We start from the raw sequence: 22,140 nt of genomic DNA on the forward strand, positions 1-22,140 counted from the left end.
TCAAAGACAATATTATGAAGTTACATATAATGATCTTAAGTGGGTCTGTTATAATTACAACCATCTGCATTTAATATAAATGTAATTTACATTACGTTCACACTGAAGTACAGTATATTTGTAAAAGTATATTATTTCTATAACTATATGCAAAAATGTGCTAATGTGCACTTCTTTTCACAAGGGCTATTATTCTTATTCTTATTATTGTTGTTGTTGCAAAACATTTGCACTTAATGCAAAACCAGCGTTAAGTAATACAACATTATTATGAGTGACAGGTGCAATCTGGAAATGCTCCTGCTGGTGACAGGATTTGTGATGATTTTAGGTATAACTGGACGGATGTGGTGGGTTTGTTACATTAAAAAAGCTTATTACTCAGTGCAGGTGAATGTCTTTTTTGCATAAGAATGAGTTATAAATAGCATCCTGAGCCAATGGAAACCATGACTCATCCTAAAAAACACAAACAAAAGTGACCCCCCCCCCCAAAAAAAAAAAAAACAAAACAAAACTATTTTAGTAATTGTAATCATATTTTGGAACCCATTATAAAATGGCTTTTATTTTCTCTCTTTGGTACATGAAACATGGAGAGAAAAAAACAAAAAGAGCTGTTTGGACACAAAAAGAGGCCTGAGAGGTTTAAACTTCTGAACCCTATGAATAAACACTTATTCCAAAGGAGTCTGCAATGCTCACTCAAAAGAGAGATTGCATATGACAAAACAATGACCAAAGGTGAAGAGGTGCTGAAGAAAGAAAATAAAAAGGTATGAGAGTGTCTTGTTTATGACAGGTCATTATACAGCATCACCGCATCATTGGCATGTGGGAATGGTTTCTGATCGATCATATGGCAGTGCTGTAAACAACACAGTGACCTCATTAGTGTTCTAGAAGTCTGGTGTGATCTAACACGTCCCGTGGTGCAAGATTATGAAGCGTTAGAGCATTTCCTGCCACATTAATACCAAAAAAATAACACAACAAGTATGCAATGGTTCAAAGTTCAGAGCAGAATGGAAAGGGGAAAGAGGCCAAAATAAACACAAATTGAATCAAGGTATTGTGAGCATTTGTAGTGTATTTAGTGCATATATGTACATATTTATTGTTTCAAATTTCAAATGTGCAGATTATTGTATTTCAGTTTTTTAAAGGCCTATGAAACAAATCTGTCAGCATTATAACTTCAATACAATGTATGGCAATATAATATAATTTAAATAATTTTGTTTTATATAATATATATATTTTTTATTCAAATGGCCATTCACTACCATACATATTATATGGATTGCATGCATTTATTTGCTTTTCATATATTTTAAATCATGCTTGCCATTTTTGCAAGCCTCTTAACATTTGGGACTACTAGTGATGCATTTATTTTTTCATTTAGCCAGAAACCAACAATAAAGTTTTAAATAATTAATCAATCAATCAATCAATCAAAATCATTTAATAATAAACACTCAAATAAAAACTGAGTTGCTGAGATTTTTGTGCATCACTATTTGTGACGTATACTTTTTTTTGTGTGGATTTTTTTAATTTATAGTATTAAATATAATATTTATAGTAATAATATCATAATATTCATATTAAATATAATAATAATTCTATCATTAAAATTAAATAAACAATGTATAAAAATTATTTAACATTCAATAATTAAAAAAAATACTTCATAAAAATTCTGTGAGCATGGTTAACAGGACTGCAGAATTAGGCTAGGCTAGACTAGGCTAGCCAGGGTAGCTTATGACCAAATGTTGATTTATAGTTGATAAAGTGTACATATAAAGTGTTATTGACCATCTACACATCACCTTTACTAATAACAAATAGATGGAGATTTAACTTTAAAAAAAAAAAATATGAATCTCTTTATCTACTTCAACAATGATACAATCTCACAGATAACTTAATTATGGTTTAAGATAAGATGTGTTTACATAAAGTCAGTCAGTCTTTATGAATGCCTTTCAATCAGTCTGTAATAATGATAGCACATACACGGCTGTTTGTATGAGAATAGATCCTCACTCAGACTCCAAAATGTGCTGCCCTATTTAAGAGTACGACAGAGCTGTCATTTAGACAGGAGGAATAAGGAAGGGAGTAGCATGCGTCCCGAGGGAAATCAGAGGGATATAAAAGTCTTCCAATGCAGGTGACAGAGAGAGAACAAGAGAGAAAGAGAGAACAATCACACTGTTTCCCAAAGAGCCAGAGATCTTCGGACTGAACAGAACCTGATAAAGTTCACAAACAATCAGTTTCAGGTCATCATCAATTAGAAGAAGACAGAAGGCGCTCTACTTATTCCACAAGCAGCTCCGGAGAAGACAACCATTTACAGGTTCTCATGTAAGTCAGCTTAAAGGAATAGCTCACCCAAAAATAAAAATAATATATATATATATATATATATATTAGTGCTGTCAATCGATTAAAAAATTTAATCACGTTAATTACAGTCATGGACTGTGATTAATCATGATTAATCGGAAATTTTAAATACTAGGATTTACCTGTAAATGTGTTGAAAAAGAAATGCATGACAAACTAGTTTAAGGAAACAGAACCTTTCACACTTCTGCCAGGTATGATACATAATCCTTATTATTCTTTTATCATTATTCTTTTGTTTTTATTCAGCCATTATCAGCCTTTAAACTGGCAATAAAACGTTTACCAAGCCACATCACTTCAATCCCAGTATACATTTACCCAACTATTATCAAAAGTATTTCTAAATAAATACAACAAAACATTTTCTTGCGTCCTTACGTGAATTATTATGACAAAATGCATTATAAAGAAGAATTGGACCTGTTCTGCAGGTGCATTAGAGCTAATATTAGCATCATAAGACAATTTATGAGATTAATAGTACACTTTTACTCAGAACTCACTTCAAACCACCATCGAGTGTTTGTAATAACTTCCTTTTGCGATCACATGTGGAATTTGGTCGTTTACTGTTGTTAAAATATGCTATTTATAGCTGTTTATATCGCTGCACAAATTAGCATTTCTGATGTACACATTCATTTAAAGAAAATCACATACAAACCATATCCTATCGTAATCGTGTGTTTATTATCTTATATAATCTATTGTGGCTGTTGTCATGTTTATTTCTGCTGTGTAAAAGCCTTAACATATGCTCTGGCTGAAATTCATGTTGTTTGTGATGCTACAACCACCTCTCCATTCTTAAGTTGCCAGGTATACATTCCAAGTATAATACACATTAGTAAAAGGATCTATTTTAATTTTTATTTGTCTATATACACCTTGGGTGGCCGCGGTACATTATAAAAGTAGACCAAAAAACTGCAACCCACGGCTCTGTAATTTTTCCCGCGATTGTATTTTCAAAATAGCCCACTTGTGCCGTTACCCTGGCAACACTGGTTCGCTGTACCCTCATCACACGATGATAGATAACCTTCCGGGCTGCGATGACGGGAAGAAGTTGGGGTCAAACCTTATCAAACGATTCATTTGTGTCAAAAAAAAATATTAATCCGTTAAAATGTTTTGTTTAATCACATGCGTTAACGTTGACACCCCTACTATATATATATATATATATATATATATATATATATATATATATATATATACATTCAAAATGCTGTTAATTTACTCATCCTTAGCCCATCCAAGATGTAGGTGATTTTTTTCTTCATATCAGGGAACACAAAAGTAATCTCCATGGCACCTGATGATATATTGAAGTCTTATGAAGTGAAACAATTGGTCTGTGCAAGAAACTGAACATTATTTACAACATTATTACCTGTAATTCAGAACCTCAGTTTGGCATTCACCAGTAATGCATACGCAATTATATTATTAGAGCACCCAATAGTATATACAATGTGTTAAAGCATATAAAGTGAACACACTGGGTCATGTATGCGCATATCAGTGGCTCATCAGTTTTCAGTCCGAGTCAGACTGTTTCCTCAGTTCAGTGACTATTGGAGGAACTGAAGCGCTGAATGATTCTTTCATCAAATATGCTGCTATTTTGGCTCATTTCAAGTCGTAGTGATTGCTGGACATCTGAAAGTGAGTTTTATATAGCCGTGGTGCTCGAACCGTGAACTGTATTTTGGTAAATCTGAGCAAAGTGAAACTGGAGGAGATGGATTTTTAGTTTTTTTTTCATCAAGATAAAAATCTGTCATGTTTGCCTATTTTTCTCTCAGTTTGTTCTCATTTCAAAACAAAAGTAATCTAGACTTGAAAGAATCTTATGAGAAATGTTTGAAATGAAATTGCAATCTAAACATTCATTTGGCCACTTGATTAAAGTGCTCGGTTCATGTACTGTATGCGCATAACAGTGGGTGAAAAATGTGCATATTTCAGACACTTCAGTCCGATTTGGTGAACTGGTTCAACTAGATCACCACAAAGAATCGGTTCAAAAGAATCATTCGCTCACCAACCGGACATCAATCCGGACTGTTTGCCTGAGGTTCTGAATTGTAGGTAATAATGTTGTAAATAATGTTCAGTTTCTTGCACAAAGTGATGATTTAACTTCTTAAGACCTCAATATATCGTAAGGAGCCAAGGGTACTAATTTTGTGTTCCTTGATACGCTTTTTTGATTCTTAAATTGACTTGCATTTATGAACTACCAAGGCCCATGGTTTCAGCTAAAAAAATCTGCTTCTTTATTGTTCTACTCAAGAAAAATAGTCACATCTTGAATGGAGCAGCACATGCAGGCGCTCTGGTTAAATCTGACGGATCCACTTCAACAATCAGCCGTCCATCTCTGAGGACTCTTATAAAAAGCACACTGTCACACACCTGACACACTTCTAACCAGCTGGATGGATGTTAATCAAGGTAACCCTGCAACCCTGTGCCAAATGAGCTGGAGTCAAATCAAGCCCTGAAGCATTGACAGAGTTGAGGGATGTGAGTCCAGAGGAGCACTTTACTGCTCAGAGGTGCTTATTCACGGCTCAGGAGGGGGTAATGAAAGTTCTTAGTTATGTAAAACATCAACTTGGTCTCGGATGTTTTCTCTAGAATCACATAAGGGACAGAAAACTAGTCATAAATGAGAATTATGGGCAGAGAAAAAAATGTGAAGTTGTAAAATGAATATGTATAACAGAGTTTCAGTGACTTTATTATGGGCAAAGTGTGTTTTTGTTGCATTTATTAAATGTTATACAATTTCATAGACAATTATATAACAAATATTATATATATGTATATATATATATATATATATATTAGAAAAAGTGGACTGTTACATTTATCATGTATGTATATATTTATATTTATATTTATTTAATTAATATGACAATAATTATTCTAAATAATTATAGTAATACATTGTTAATAATAGTATTATTATTATTATAAATCTAACACAAAGTGGATAGTTAAACACATTATTATTATTAATAAAATGCACTTCTCATGAGGTGAGTTTATCAGATATTATTTTTTTTATATAATAATGTGTCTAGCAATGGCACAAATATCTGCATTTTACCGTGGTTTGTGGTTCCCACTGTAGCTCATTTAACCCACATTTTTTGTGATCAACTTTTTATTTATTTTATATATTATAAATCAACAAAACAACATCCACACAAACTAGACAACAGGGAGGGGCGATAACACACCATAACAATTTCAATTTGCAGCAAAAAGGACAAAACAGAATCCACATGAGTCCACAGACCGACAACAATTGAACATTCCCAAAACATGTGGAGAAAAGTACCTACTGATACAATGTTACAGATATGACAGTTATAGGTCGATTGCAGTTTCATTTTAAACCTCTTGTAAGGAGTTATGTATGCTCAATGGATGACTTTGAAATTGATAAAATGATGAGCCAAGTTTTTAAAGTTAAGATTAGATTAGATCACACCCTCTCCCAGTCGACCGATAAATCAAAATCTGTTAATTCACGATTACAGATAGATTTAACAGAAAGAGACTTTGCAGTGTGATCATTAAGTTTACTATATATTAAAGAAACCGATGGCTGACCAGACCTATCCAATCCCACATAGGATGAGAGGAAACAGGGGATGCCCAGGGATCTCCATAGGCCTTGAGAGCAGAGAGCAGAACGTAACTGAAAAAAGACAAAATATGATGATGCTGGTAAACAAAACTTGGTTCTTAGTTCTTGAAGTGAGCAGAGTCCCTGGTTATCATATAAGTCACCGCATGTGTTTCTGCCCAATGTAGACCAAGAGGGCCGGACAAATGGCCGATTTCAACATAAAAAATTAAAGTTGTGCCATAAGGGTGTGTTGTTTCAAAATTTGAAAGGTCCTCCCATCAGACGTTCCACCCTTTTTAGAAAAAAAAGAAGTCCTTAGATGTAGTATTCTGGATTCTCCAAAGATTGATTACATTAAGTTCAGTGATAAATTTATTCGATAAAGGATGGGTTAGCTGTAGTATCAGGGTGATATTTATCCAGTGCAGGATTTAAAACAGCAATAAAATCACCACCTATCACTAAAGGACAATCAATCTGCTCAAGTAATATATTGGAAATATTCATGAAAAGTGCACTGCCTCATTCGGGCAGTAAATGGAGACCAGTGCTAACCCGTCATTATGTATTTTACAGCGTATAAAAACAAATCTACCTTCATCATCATTCCCGGTATGTTCAATAGTTAAATGTAACTTCCTATCGACTAAGATAAGCACCCCCTTAGTTTTATTAGGGGCACAAGAGAAGGCTGCCAGTTTGTAATACTTGTTTTGAAAACGTGCCACATCGCATTGAGACTCTTGTATCAGGGCACAGGAAATCGATTTATGGTGCAAATATTCTAATATCCGGGTACGCTTAATAGGATAATTTAGGCCATTCACATTCAGTGATAAGATATTCAGAACATGCATTGTGTGCTCGCAATGCCAAGATTCTGTCTAAGTGAAGAGAAACAAAAGCAATGCCATACTGCCAGTGACATGTAAACATTAGTATGTATCCTGGATACCAATCCACCTAGATGCATAGTTCTTTTAAAAGAAAAGCAGAATAAATTAAAGTATTGATGTCTGTTGAAGGGCATAGAAAAAAAGCAAAAACAAGGAACGAAAAAAAAACAACTGTGTATAAAAACCAAAGCAGACCGCACATTACCGAGAGTGTAGGTCTGCATAAACAACAGAAACAAATGTTGATGCATGACCAGTCCACTTCATGCAAGACATGTCCCCAAAGGCCCACTGAGCCAAAAGCGTAGTGATTGAACCTGCTCTCCATCAGCCCGAATAATAATAATAATAAATAAAAATAAAGAAAATAAATCATTATTATTTACCAATCAGTGGACGAACGTACAGGGCAGGAGCAAGATTCCAAAAAGAAATGAACAGGCGTCCATGGCCACCTTGTCATTGTCCTCTTCAGGGCAGTTAGGATTACCACAGACCTCATCGTTAATTTTCCCTCATTAAGCTGAGAGGATGGAGACAGTAGCCGACGCCTTCCCGCTGCTTTGTAGTGCTGCAGAATACGTCTTCAGTGACAGTGAAGTAACAAAATCCTCCGCCTTTTGAGGAGAGTCGAACATCATCTGCTCACCTTTGTGCCGTAGTTTAATTACCACCGGATAGGTGAGGAAGGGCTGGAGACCAAGTGCTGTCATCTTCTTCAAGACTGGATTAAAGCTGTTTCTCCTGGTAGCTGTGGCTGGACTAAAGTCAGGAAAAAATAGTAGCGTGACATTGTCCTGCGTATATTTCACCGGATATGCCTGCCGAGCACCCTTCAGGATCGCCGATCTGTCATGCCATCTTAGTACACGGAAGATGAAAGTGCGCGGCCGATCTGAGTTTTTCCTTCCGTCATACACACTATGGGCCCGGTCAATCTCGATGTCACAGCCTTCCAGGGAAGGGATCCACTTGGAAAGATTAGCTCTGAGGAAACCAGCTGCATCTGAGCCTTCCGCCCCCTCTGGACACCCCACCAGTCGTACGTTATTTCTCCTGCTCCTATCTTCAATGTTCGTAATTTTTTCGGTGAGTTGCTCCATCTGATTTCTTAACTTTGTGACTGTCCTCCTATCCTCACGCAGCTGCTTGAACGGAATCGACCCGGTCACGTGTCTGTTTCGCCACGATGGCTAGCTTTTCAACTTCTGCTTTTAGCTCTTTTACATGATCGTTGGTCGTTTGTATGTCCAAATGTAGATCACGGAGTGCTGGGGTCAGTACAGAGTCTATCGTGTCTCTTACAGTCGAAGCCTCTACCGAATCGGTACTTTGTTGCTCTTTAAGCGCTAGCTTATAGTAGCGTCGAGATCCTCTCTGGAGATGGTGGAATCTTTGAATTTTTTCTTTATTGGCGATTGTCCACTTTCTCTTTTCCGGCTGTCCTTGACTGCTGGGGCACTCATAGTGAGCTAAATAAAGAGTGGTTCAAAGTTTACTGACAGGATATATACAATTTCTGACAAAGTGAGCAGAGCGTGGGACTATGCGTGCATTGCCGCCGAAGGGTCAAGTCATCTCCCATTTAACCCACATTTTAATATCAAATCATAACTGAGATTTACTGTGAAACTCAAGGAGATGAAGGGAATAGCTGGGAGTATACTAATATACTAGGGAATAGTTCTCAGGATAACATTTTTACTCAATTTGTTCTCATTAAATCCAACATTTAATCAAATAAGAAGTTGTGCAACAGATAATCTGGACTTAAAAGAATCTTGTATGAAACATTGGAGATGAAATTGTAATTTACAACTTCTGATTGCAGACTTTAGTATTTTGGTAAATCTGAGCAAAGTGTGAGACATCTTTGAGATCTCTAGTGAAACTGGAGGAGATGGATTTTTAGATTGTTTTCCTCAAGACAAAAATGTGTCATGTTTGCCTATTTTTCTCTCAGCTTGCTCTCATTTAAAACCAAAAGTAATCTGGACTTGAAAGAATCTTATGAGAAATGTTTGAAATGAAATTGCAATCTATGACTTCCGATTGCAGACTTGTGAGCACAGCATGGGAAACTTGAAAACAAACAAAAAAAATCTGATATTTTTGCCTCCATTTGTTCTCCATTTAATATCACTACTGCCTAGGAGAGGCTGAGAAAATCTAATTTCTAACATTTCTTTCTTATGGGACGAAAAGAAAGAACAAAATGAGCTAAAGAGAGGAAAACTGGGAAAAGCACAGGCAGCAATGTGAGAGGAAGCGGGCTGCACGTTGCCGCTGGTTTCTCCTCAGCGCCGCACGCTGTGATTTGCGGCTAAAAATATCCACCACATGACTGAGTCGCATTCACAAACACATGCACAGGACGGGAGGGGAGGAGAAAGAAAAGAGACAGACGCAGAGAGGGAGTTTAGGGGCACAGGTGCATAAAAGAACAAAAGATGGGGGGAAAAAAGGAAAGGGAGTGGAGTTTGGAGGAGCAGTGGAAGAATATAAAAAAGGAGGGCGGCACTGCAGTTGGCCGCGTGCCACGACACGTGACGACCGACACAGAGAGACGCGAGGAGACTTTACAAAATATCAGGCATGGACGCACTGAGGCACAAAGCATCCCCAGTGTCAGAAAAACAGTTAAGAAGCATTAAAACGCATTCTTACCAGGCGAGTTTGAAGCCTCTCATTGGTGCGATGCTGAGAGCGTGTTTGGTACGGCGTCAGGCGGCTGCGGCCGGAGAGGCTGCATGTTGATGATGAGCAGCCGCTGAAGAGAGAAAGTGTCCCGCTGTGCCGTCCCATTCAGAGAGATGATGGTCTACGTACTCACCTGAACTAGCTCTGACACTACCAGAATATCCAACCATCCAGACGGTCCCATATAACACAGCCGGACCGGTCAGATTGACCAAACTCTACTGGATGTGCGTGATGGAAAGAGTGTGATGAAGTTGCGGTGCATGTGTGTGTATAAGCTCACTTGTGCGCTCTGTCTCTCTCCCTCGTCCCCTGCTGCAGTTAAAAGCTGCAGTCTCTGAGCCGAGAGCGATACTGAGCATGCTCATCAGCCTTTCCTCTCCCTCCCTCGCTCTGCTTTTCTCATATTGTTTGGTTAGCTGTGACTGTCCCCTCTGGTCAGGTCAGATGAGGTGGGCTTATGTAGTTCTGGTCTCGGTGTGGGAGATTATGAGGACCTGTTGCCCTCCCATCAGCCACAATTAAGTCTCCATCATCAGTGGCCGGAGATACTAATCTGCTAATGCACACATACTATGGCTCTGTTCCAAAAGCAAGCCTTAAAAAAAACGATTGCAATTTTAGCAGTAAACAACTAACAATGCTGCAGTAAAAACCTGTTACTTGTTTAAAGATATGTTCCCTAAGTGCAAAACTCTAACAAATCTAATGGGACGTTTCATTCATTTTACAGTAAAAGACTGTTGTTTAAGATGTTTTTGAAAGTGAAAATTTTAAGTAAAAAACTGAAAATTGACATTCTCAGTGACAGCTCACATTTGATTGTTTTTCAATGAAACAACTGTTTCTTATTTGTTTTTCCCTTCTCATCAGTTATGTACATTAGGATTTTATGTAACATCTCATTAAATCCAACATTTAATCAAATGAGAAGTTGTGCAACAGATAATCTGGACTTAAACAAATCTTGTAAAACACATTTGAGATAAAATTGCAATTTGTTATGTTCTTATATGTTACATCTTATATGGTTAATTAATGTTTCTTGCATTATTTTATTGTCATGCTTGTTATCACGATAGTGATTTGTGTTTATGTGTTTGTGCATCTTTTATACATTAGTATCTATCTCAGCTTTTGGACAAGCTACTTGTGATGAACTCGGATTCATCATGTGACTTTCTTTTTACCACCTGTGTTTTCATGGTGGTTATCAGGTAATAAACAAATTTAAGGCCAGTCTGTACAATTGAAAATGTTGCTTGCCAAATTTGACCCCGTGGGTTCTCCAGGGTTAAACATTATAATGCCCCCAATCTGGACAAGATGTACAGATGTACTCACTTAAACAACTCTCAAAATACAGTGCTCTGTGAGTATGTGTGTATATATATATATATATATATATATATATATAGATAGATATATACACCTGTATGTATGTATGTATATATATATATATATATACCTGTATATGTATATATTTTACTGAAAAAAAAAAAAAGGTTTTAATTTTTTATTATGTAAAAAAAGTATAGATTTTTGTTTGTATATGCTGTCAATTATAGTTTTTAGAAATAAAATAAAACGGAAACGGCAAAAATCGGTATCGGCAGGTCACACTTTCAAAAAAATCGGAACCGGCCAAGAAAATTGCAATCGGTGCATCTCTAATTTTTATATTATTAAGCCTTGAGCGATATGGCAGTAAATATGTTAATAGATTTAAACTATACTTAGTATGAAATAAATGTATTTTAATCATATTACTTTTTTCTTTCTTTTTTTTTAAACTAGGGTAGCTTCTTATTACTACGGTAAAAAATACATGGTTTCTATAAAACAACAGTATTTGTTATGAAAAACAGTAGCCTAATGCGGTTTAATAATGGTTGCATGATAAAGACTGGTTTGGGTCAAAATGACAAACTGCTAATGCTGTGCAGGGAAAATAAGTTGTGCTGTTTTGTTTCACTTTTGGATTGTTTGATATTTAATGTTTCTCATAAGCGACATAACTGACAGCGAATAATCAAACATAGGTGGGAAACATTGTAATCGAACCAGTCCAACTATTTAACTGAAGACTGAAGCCCTGTATAAGTAGCTTAAATCCACTCTGCTTTATCTTTTATGGGTGAAAAATCTAAATTCAAGAGCAAAAGCAAAAGGGATGTGTTTTATGAAGTTAGAACACAGCAGTGCTCTGACCTATCACGCACACAGCAGCTGTTCACGCCGCATACGTTTGCTAGAGATGTGCAAAAATACAAGCTTTCAGGATCAACTAGTCGAGGGTTTGTCTGCACAGCCAGCTGACCAATTAATCTGAAGTAAACACTGTATAATTAGGCTGTCATGTCCACCTGACACTGATCAGACACATTTAAAAGAAATATATGGTCCCTAAACGCAGTTCCAATGGCTAACAGGTGGATAAATCGACATATAAATAGGCTAAATAATGTGTACCCTTTAACTGCACAAACTATGTTAGCCATCAGGATGAGCTGCAAACATTGTTTACAGGAGCAATTTGAAATTTGACAGTAATTGCCTTGGAATTTATAATAGAAGACAGTGATTGTGTTACAAAACCGTTGCTCTAATAGCTGCAGCGGTGGTGCTATAAAGAGAATGCATTTAGAGACTTTATCTCTGTAATGTTGCAAATGTTTTTCAGAAGGTTTTTAGCACACAGAAACATGGCCTAGTGTATGGTACTTTATGAAATGTGATGTAAATCACAATTTTGAATATATTGATATTATTAATAATAATTATGAAAACAATAATTAAAACTAACTCATTCTCAATGCAGTGTTAACAAATTGTCTTAGTGTATAAGCTACTATTTTTCCTCCATCTCTTTTGTTATGGTTAACTAAAACCAAAATTATTTTCAATCGTTTTTTGTTAACTGAAATAAATTTTGAAATGTTGCCTTGACAACTAACTGAAAATAAATTAAGTATTAAAGTTACTAAAACTAAACTAAAATAAATTGAAAATATATTATATATAATACTTTATTTTAAAAAGGCAGCTAAACAAAAATAAAAAGACAAATGACTAAAAACTAATATTAAAATAAAAACTGAAAATATATAAAAAAGATAACTAAAATTTAAAATAACACTAATTTACGTCAATGACATTCAGATATTTTCCATGTAGTGTATTTCACAGGGGTGTAGATGCACAGCTTGACGTGTGTGTTCATTACACAGTTCTCAGGATGAGCTTAACACGTACTGCACAAGTCACAGTCCTTCCTGGAAAATGCCTACAATTCTTGCACAAAACCCACACACTCATGAACACACACACACTAATAAGTACACCTATAATGGCATCGCATAGACACCAATAGTAACACGAGCCATGTGGCAAACCAAAAATGAGAATTCTAGGAAACTGGAGGGCTCTGAGAAGAAACATGGCATGATGGTACACTCTAATGTCCATTGACATGAATAAGCTTTTTGTTAGGGTACTGTGGCCTCAAATAGATACCAAATAAATAGGTACAAATAAATAACAGTGATAATAATAACAAGAGCAACACACACACACACACACATGTATATACAGTACAGAATTTTGGAGTAGGACTACATATCTGAACTGGTGGAAGGGGTAGTGTATATATATACACTATAAAGGGTAAATTTTTTTGAAATTGAGATTTATATATCATCTGATAGCTGAATAAATAAGCTTTCCATGGTTTGTTAGGATAGGACAATATTTGGCCAAGATACAACTATTAGAAAATCTGGAATCTGAGGGTGCAAAAAATCTAAATATTGAAAAAAATGCATTTAAAGTTGTCCAAATGAAGTTCGCAATGAATATTACTAATCAAAAATTAAGTTTTGCTATATTTACAGTAGGAAATTTACAAAATATCTTCATGGAACATGATCTTTACTTAATATCCTAATGCTTTTGCATTAGGCAAAAATTTGGCATAAAAGAAAAATCACTCATTTTGACCTATACAATGTATTGTTGGCTATTGCTACAAATATACCTGTGCTACTTATGACTGGTTTTGTGGTCCAGGGTCACATATACTGTATATTTGAAATGTTTGCCACTAAAATTACACCATACAGTCTTAAAGAGACATATAATGGTCCAATTGGTAAATGACATCACAGAAACACATATCTCTTACCTACCGTATGGAAATAAGAATAATGTGAAGCCCACAGTGTGGTGTAGTATTGAGTGGTGTGGTGCTGATCGGACAGCTCCTCACTACAGCACACATACATACTACAGTAATACTGCTCATCACACTGAGACTCACTGCTTACACCTGCTTCTAAAATCACTTTTCCTTGTAAACAAAAACAAACCAAAAAAAACAACTACATTACATTACATTCAAAGCATCATTCATATAGTGCAAGTTCAAATGTCTACAGTAAGTATCAGTACTGATACTACTAGATCTTAGTGCTGCGTTTGACACTGTAGATCATATCATACTAGAGAGACTAGAAAATGTCTCTAGGTTACGTATGTAACCCTAGTTCCTCGAGGGAACGAGATGCTGCATCTGAAAACGCTAGGGGAACGCCTTCAGCGTGACCAGCTCTGAATACAAGTGTAATCTATCCAATGGATGGGCGAGACGTCACGGACAGGGTGATGTAATGACCAGCTGGTATAAAAGCACGTGCGGTGAAACCGGCGTCAGCTTCTAGGAATGAAGCAGGCGCGGGCAGGGATGCCGGAAGTGTGGCCTCGAGATGCAGCGTCTCGTTCCCTCGAGGAACTAGGGTTACATACGTAATCTAGAGACGTTCCTCTTCAGGAACTCAAGCTGTGTCCGAAAACGCTAGAGGAATCAGATGCCCACGCCGCCAGGCTTCCAAGTCCCTGCCCAGTGTGTATCCCTGCAGAGCACATCTAGGGCGAGAGGACGGAAGAGCCTAGAAGGTCAGGGGCGTAGACCATCCCGCAGAGTTGCAGATGTCCTGTATTGGCACACCTGCAAAAAAGGCCTTCGAGGCCGCCACACTCCTAGTAGAATGAGCTCTGACTCTCATCGGCGAGGAGAGCTGAGAGGACTCATATGCAATGCTAATGGCATCCGCAATCCACCGACTGAGGGTCTGCTTTGTAGCAGGCAGACCCCTCTTAGGGGGACCATAGCATACTAGCAATTGGTCCGCCCTTCTCCACATGCCAGCTCTGCGGACTGGACACATACAGTTATGCTTTTGCTGGTCTGGCTCCCTGAAGGGAAGAGGACTGAAGGCCTACAGTACGACAGGCTGTGGTGTGACAGAAGGAACTTTGGGGACGTGCTCTGGCCATGCCGGGCGCAAAGTCCACGTGAGTAGGGGCCACTGAGAAGGCCTGCAGATCCCAAACTCTCTTAAGAGAAGAAATCGCCAGAAGAAATAGTCTTCAGAGTGAGATGGCGATCAGAGATCTCATCAATAGGCTCGAAGGGAGGCCTACAGAGAGCATCCAACACCACAGCCAGGTCCAAAGGAGGAGCCTCAGCGCACCGCGGAGGAAACGTGTAACCAGGGGGTGTCTGCCCACTGACTGTCCACCAAGAGAGGCGTGGTAGGTGGATATCTCCGCCACATAAACCTTCAAGGTGGAGTGGGTCAACCCTGCGGAGAGTCGGGCCTGCAGGAACTCCAGAACTGTACCAATCGGGCAGTTGACTGGGTCGAGTTGGCAGTCTCCGCACCATGAAGTGAAAAATTTCCACTTCAAGGCGTACAGTTTCCTCGTTGAGGAAGCTCTGGATTGGAGGATGGTCTCAACCACCTCGGTTGAGAGACCGGAAGCTATGAGCTGTGCCCCTTCAGGGGCCATACCCACAGCTTCCACAACTCTGGGCGGGGGTGCACAAGGGTGCCCCCTGCCTGTGAGAGGAGATCCCTCCTGACGGGAATCTCCCATGGAGAGCCGTCGAGGAGAGAAATCAGGTGCGAGAACCATACTCGGCCCGGCCAGAACGGGGCTACTAGCAGCAGCCGGACCCTGTCCCGGCACACTCTCGCCAGAATTCCGGGGAGCAGAGCAATCGGGGGAAAGGCGTACAGACGAAGCCTCGGCCAAGTCTATACCATGGCATCCAGTGGAGCTGGATGAGTCAGAGAGTACCAGAGGGGACATGTCTCCCCAGTCGCAAAGAGGTCCACCTGAGCCTGGCCAAACACTCTCCAAATCTGCTTCACCACCTCTGGGTGAAGCATCCATTCCCCGGGCTTCAGCCCCTGTCTCGACAGGATGTCTGCTCCCACATTGAGATGCCCAGGGATGTACACTGCTCTCAGCGAGAGGAGTTTGCCCTGGGACCACACAAGGATCTGGTGCGCCAGCCTGTACAGGGGGCGTGACCACAGACCTCCTTGGTGGTTGATGTAAGAGAGTATGATGTAAGATGTAACTCATGACCACTCCCCAACCGGTGAGGGATGCGTCCGTCGCTAGCGTTACGTGGGCCCTGAGACAAGGACCAAGGTTGTCTCCACATGTCTAAGGCACGTAGGCAAATGCCGCGTGACCTTGATCACGCGAAGCGGGTTTCCCCTCGGGGAGAACCCCTTGGTCTTGAGCCACCACTGTAGGGGTCTCATGTGCTGCAGGCCAATAGGCATCACGTTGGACGCAGCTGCCATCAGACCCAGCAGTCGCTGAAGCTTCTTGACAGTGAGTGACTGGCCTTCTTTCACTCTCCTGACTGCCGTGAGGATTGACTCGATCCGAGCAGGCCACATACGTGCCTGCATCGTGGTCGAATCCCACACCACACCAAGATAAGTGGTCCTCTGTAATGGAGAAAGCACACTCTTCTTGGCGTTCAGTCTTAACCCCAACACTTTCATGTTAGCGAGAACAACATCTCGATGTTGAGCCGCAATCTGCTCTGACTGAGCGAGAATCAACCAAAGGTCGATGCAATTGAGTATGCAGATGCCTTGTAGCCGCAACGGAGATAACGCAGCATCCACACACTTCGTAAAAGTGCGGGGTGAGAGTGCTAGGCCGAAGGGAAGAACCCAATACTGGTAAGCTTCACCCCCGAAAGCAAACCTCAGGAACTTCCTCTGAGTGGGAAGGATGGAGACATGGAAGTATACGTCCTTTAGATCGATCATGACAAACCAGTCCTCGGACCTGATCTGAGTCACGACCTGTTTGAGTGTGAGCATCTTGAACTTCAGTCTGCTGACTGAGCAGTTCAACTGACGCAGATCTAAAATGGGACGCAAACCGCCATCCTTATTTGGGACTATGAAGTACCGGCTGTAGAACCCGGACTCTCTCTCTTGAGGAGGGACCAACTCGATGGCCTCCTTCCTTAAAAGAGTATCTACTTCTCGTTCCATTACCAGAGCCTGCCCGGGACCCACCAGAGTGGGATTCACCCCATTGAATCGAGGCGGAGGAGAACCGAACTGGATTCTGTAGCCTCTCTCTACAGTATGCAGGACCCACTGAGACACATTTGGCAGTAGTTTCCATGCTGCCAAATAGTCTACTAAGGGAACCAGTCTCTCGAGACTGGCCTCTGGTGGAACGGCACACCGGCCGAACTAGCTGCTCTAGAGACCCCTGAAGAGGAGGCGAGCATCTCAGCTCCGCTACGTTTCCGGGCGGAAGAGACCGAGATGTGTGCTCGCTGGAGATCGCTGTGCCCTGGAACAACGTACGTGGCAGGGTTAGCCCTCTGGGGTCGACAAACGCGTATATGCGTTTTGAGGCAGATTTTCCTGATAAGGCCGAAATGAGCTTGAATTACTCTGCCATTTTCGATCGTACAGATAAGAGCAATACACCATTCGAATCTGTAAGGGGTCTACTTTTATTTGTATACACTCATAATAACAACTAAACTTCGTGCCTTTGAAGAATAAAGAAAACAAACAGGGTGCACTCTCTGTCTTCTCCGTCTCTGCGAACTGCTTTTTGAAACACGTCACTAAAATGAACTGTAACTCAGCAAATACTTCACACAGAGACATGAGAAATATATCTATAGAAAGCTTGACATGTCTACTGTTAAATGAAGCAAGTCTTACCGAAAACAAATATTCTGTGATAAAGTAATTCATATGAAACCAAGGACACAGTTTTTCCGTCTGGTCTCATTATTTCTAATTAGGTCATGCCCATGCACTGCTCGTTCTTTTGTTATTACAAATCTCCACGCGAGCCACGCGCCATGTAAACGCCCAAACCACCGTAAACAAAGCAGCAACGCGTTCATCTCAGATACTTTTCAGTTTTGGAAGAACACGCTGTGAGGAATAAGCCTTGTATTTACCTCAGAAACGTGCTGAGAGGAAAAAGCCTTGTATTTAACCCCAGAAGACGCGCTGAGAGGAAAAAGCTTTGTTTACCTCATAAACAGAACGTGAGCGCAGCTGGAGCCGGCGGAGGATGAGATATTTTATACCGAGTAAGTAATGTTTCTTATTGGCATTCGATAATGTGTTGTTGTGACAAGGTTGAACACATTTACTGGTGAACTTTTCCCAAACTATAACTCCAGAATAAAATGTGTGAAATCAAGTGCAACATTTTGAAATATGATAGGCAACATTTCATTGCATTTAAATGTTGCACGACGTGAGGATAGTTATATGTTCTATAAACAATGATATAAAAGTAATGTCTAAGAAAGTTTAGACCAATCTTTACTGTGAAATAGCCTAGTCTGTTTGCAAATACCTGCTCAAACATGTTTATAATAAGCTTAACAATAATAATTTAGTTTCTCAGTCATAAAATGTTGTTTTTGTATTATATGATAATACATGCAAAGCATGTGTGCAACTATGTTATAAAATCACGCGGGCAATATTGGTGATTGCTAATGTAATAATATAGTTGCTCCTGATAAGCCTATCAACATGCTCACTAATTTATTTATTCATTTTAGTGGGGGGAGGGGGTGCTTTATTTATTTTGAATAGTAACAATATATAGGCCTATATATTATAATAAATATAATGTACTATTTTTGCTGTACTTTGGATCAAATAAATGCAGGCTTAGTGAGCTGAAGACACTTCTTATAAAAAAAAAACATTACAAATTTTACTGTTTAAATAATTTGACTCGTAGTGTATGTATTGTCACCATGTTTGCTTTGTCTTTGTCCGTTCGTTGTGTTGCTCACGTCTGTTTTGTGTTTTCTCATGCAGTTTCTGCTGTCTCCCGTTTTCCTGGGTTCCAGTTTCCTGCCACTGTTTTGGATATTGCACCCACGATGTCTTGACTCTTCTGTTGTTTATTTGTTTGTTTGTTCCTAATAAACTGTTTAACTGCACTCGCAAGTGAATCTCAAGTTATTTTATGTGATAGTTATATGTATACACATTTCTTTTTTCCTCACATTCTTTCTTGTAACTCTTCCCTCTCAGTCACACACCTGACTGAATGGCTCATTATGGAGCTCATTATGCGGGCCTTTGTCTTCTCAGGTGTGAGTCACAGCATTATCCAGGATAGTTCACGCCCTCTCGCATAGACCCTTTCCACTCAAAAAGCGACTTAGAAAATTTAAATCAATATATTGTTTTCTCTGAATGAGTGAGTTAGATTATTTTCAGATCATTTTGAAGGAAATATTCTAGGCTACAAGATCCAGTTCTCAAAAGTCTTGTGAACAAATGTTCTGTATGTGTTTTATGGCCTTATTTCAGTTACTTTAAAATGTTAGTTTTTGTCTAACCAAGCATAAACGTTGTTTTCTCAAAAACACAATCATGTACGTACATGCTGCTCACATATTATTGTAGCCCAGTTTGTGCTGAATGCAGTGTTTTTAGACTTTAGCCATTAAAATGTTTATAAGCAACTGAAAAAAGCACAAATGTCAGGGCATGTCAAAACTTCTCCGGGGCCCCAAAACACCCTCAGACCCCAGAGGGTTAGCAGCCCGATCTCCTTAGGGCACTGAGGAGGAACGGGCACCGTGCACTGAGGTGAACGCCGCTCTTCCCCAGAGGGGGCTACCCTCATAAGCCCTGGGCCTCTACGATGTTGGACAAGGTCAACCACAGATGCCTCTCCGTTGCCATCAGGGCTGCCATAGACCGCCCAATAGCACGGGCGTTCTCCTTGGTGGCACGAAGAGCCAAATCAGCGTTTCGCCTGAGTTCCGTGATGTCATCGGAGCTCATCGCCTCGCGCTCATCTAGCTCTTTAAGCAGATCAACCTGGTATGCCTGCAACTCTGACATGGTGTGCAGACATGCACCAGCCTGACCTGCCACCACGTACCCCTTGCCTACCAGCGTTGAGGTTGTTTGGAAGGCAAGGACTTTAAAAGACTTTAGAGATGACACAGCGTCTGGGGACAGATAGCTCGCAAGCATCTGTTCCACACGAGGCATTGCTCTATAACCGCAATCATTCAATCCCCCCACATTACCGTAGTAATCTGAAGAGGAGATGAAGATGCGGGCCGAAAAAGGTCTAGCCCACGATCTCGACACCTCGGTGTGGAGATCGGGGAAGAATGGCAGGCTCCGTGTTGGAGGCGATTGTTTCGCTCGCAGAAAGCTTTCATCCAGTCTGCTTGTCTGTGGCTCAGCTTGCTCCTCGGCCGGCCAGTCGATTTTCATCACCTCCAACAGCTCCTCATACTGGGGGCGACTGAGGGGGCGGAGCCTCGGGTGGGGAAGGAGATAGGGACTTGCCCGTCTCCATTCCCTCCAACAGATCCACTTGTGAACCCCACGAGCACCGACCGACCAGCACCGTGGGGAACGCTGGGGAAGGCTCCCCTCTCATTAAAGAGAGCCTTCCGGGAGCAAAGCACGTGCATTGGAAGGAGATCGCAATGCGGACAGCCGGCACCCTGGAGTGCCGACTGTGCGTGCTCCGCTCCCAAGCAGAAAGCACACAAGCTGTGTGTATCACCTGCAGTGATGCAACGTTTGCAGGGAGGGACATACAGCTTGTACTGCGCGCTGCTCTCACCCTTATAATGTCTCTTATATGATGGACAAACAACACAAAAAAAGACTCACAACAGATTGAATAGACAATACACACACAGAGCACTTGCTGAATGACAAAAAGCCGACGCCGGTTTCACCGCACGTGCTTTTATACCAGCTGGTAATTACGTTACCCCGTCCGTTACATCTCGCCCATCTATTGGACAGATTACACTTGTATTCAGAGCCAGTCATGCTGAAGGCGTTCCCCTAGCATTTTCGGATGTAGCTTGAGTTCCTGAAGAGGAACTGGGTCAGGCTTTCTGAGATGGTACTCAAATGGTTCAGATCATACTTAGAAGGGAGAAGTTATTATGTGAGTATAGGAGAGCATATGTCTAAGTGGACGTCTATGACATGCGGAGTCCCACAAGGCTCAATTCTTGCACCGCTCCTGTTTAGCCTGCATATGCTCCCACTAAGTCAAATAATGAGAATGAACCAAATTGCCTATCACAGCTATGCAGATGACACCCAGATTTACCTAGCCTTATCTCCAAATGACTACAGCCCCATTGACTCCCTCTGCCAATGCATTGATGAAATTAACAGTTGGATGTGCCAGAACTTTCTTCAGTTAAACAAGGAAAAACTGAAGTCACTGCATTTGGAAACAAAGATGAAGTTCTCAAGGTGAATGCATACCTTGACTCAAGGGGTCAAACAACTAAAAATTAAGTCAAGAATCCTGGTGTGATTCTGGAGACAGACCTTAGTTTCAGTGGTCATGTCAAAGCAGTAATTGTTCATGCCTTTATCACCAGCAGGGTGGATTATTTTAATGGTCTCCTCACCGGCCTTCCCAAGAAGACCATTAGACAGCTGCAGCTCATCCAGAACGCTACTGCCAGAATTCTGACAAGAACCAGAAAATCTTAGCATATCACACAGGTCCTTACACTGGCTTCCAGTTACATTTAGGATTGATTTTAACGTATTTTTACTTGTTTATAAATCATTTAATGGCCTAGGACCTAAATACATTGCAGATATGCTCACTGAATATAAACCTAACAGACCACTCAGATCATTAGGATAGAGTCAGTTAGAAATACCAATGGTTCACACAAAACAAGGGGAGTCCGCTTTTAGCTATTATGCTGCCCGCAGTTGGAATCAGCTTTTAGAAGAGATCATATGCGCTAAAACATTAGCCACATTTAAATGCAGACTCAAAACTCATCTGTTTAGCTGTGCATTTATTGAATGAGCACTGTGCTATGTCCGAACTGACTGCACTGTATTTTATGTATAATCATTTTCTATTTTTACCTGTTTTTGAATTAATTTTAAATCAATTTCTAAATCCATTTAAAACGTTTTTATTATTTTTTTTAAATAATTATTTTACTTCCTTTTATGTAAAGCACTTTGAATTATCATTGTGTATGAAATGTGCTATATAAATAAACTTGCCTTGCCTTGCCTATGACATTTAAAAAATCCTACCCGCCCCAAACTTTTAAACGTTAGA

The 22,140-nt window shown here is 39.9% G+C and overlaps 1 protein-coding gene across 19 annotated transcripts in view; it reads right to left on the reverse strand.

Annotated features, from left to right (window-relative positions):
• The window catches only part of gramd1bb (GRAM domain containing 1Bb), a 182,377-nt gene that overhangs the window by 37,488 nt on the left and 122,749 nt on the right, over positions 1–22,140 (reverse strand). Inside the window, exon 1 of one of the 19 annotated variants that reach the window (XM_058751054.1) lies at positions 9,640–10,879. The exons of the other annotated variants lie outside the window; for them this stretch is intronic. Within the exon in view, the coding sequence (XP_058607037.1) occupies positions 9,640–9,662 (23 nt within the window). The 5' untranslated portion in view covers positions 9,663–10,879. Of the gene's footprint in view, positions 1–9,639; positions 10,880–22,140 lie in introns of those variants that run through there. 19 annotated transcript variants of the gene reach the window in all.

Source organism: Onychostoma macrolepis, chromosome 18, assembly GCF_012432095.1.
Source record: "Onychostoma macrolepis isolate SWU-2019 chromosome 18, ASM1243209v1, whole genome shotgun sequence".
Classification (NCBI taxonomy): domain Eukaryota; kingdom Metazoa; phylum Chordata; class Actinopteri; order Cypriniformes; family Cyprinidae; genus Onychostoma; species Onychostoma macrolepis.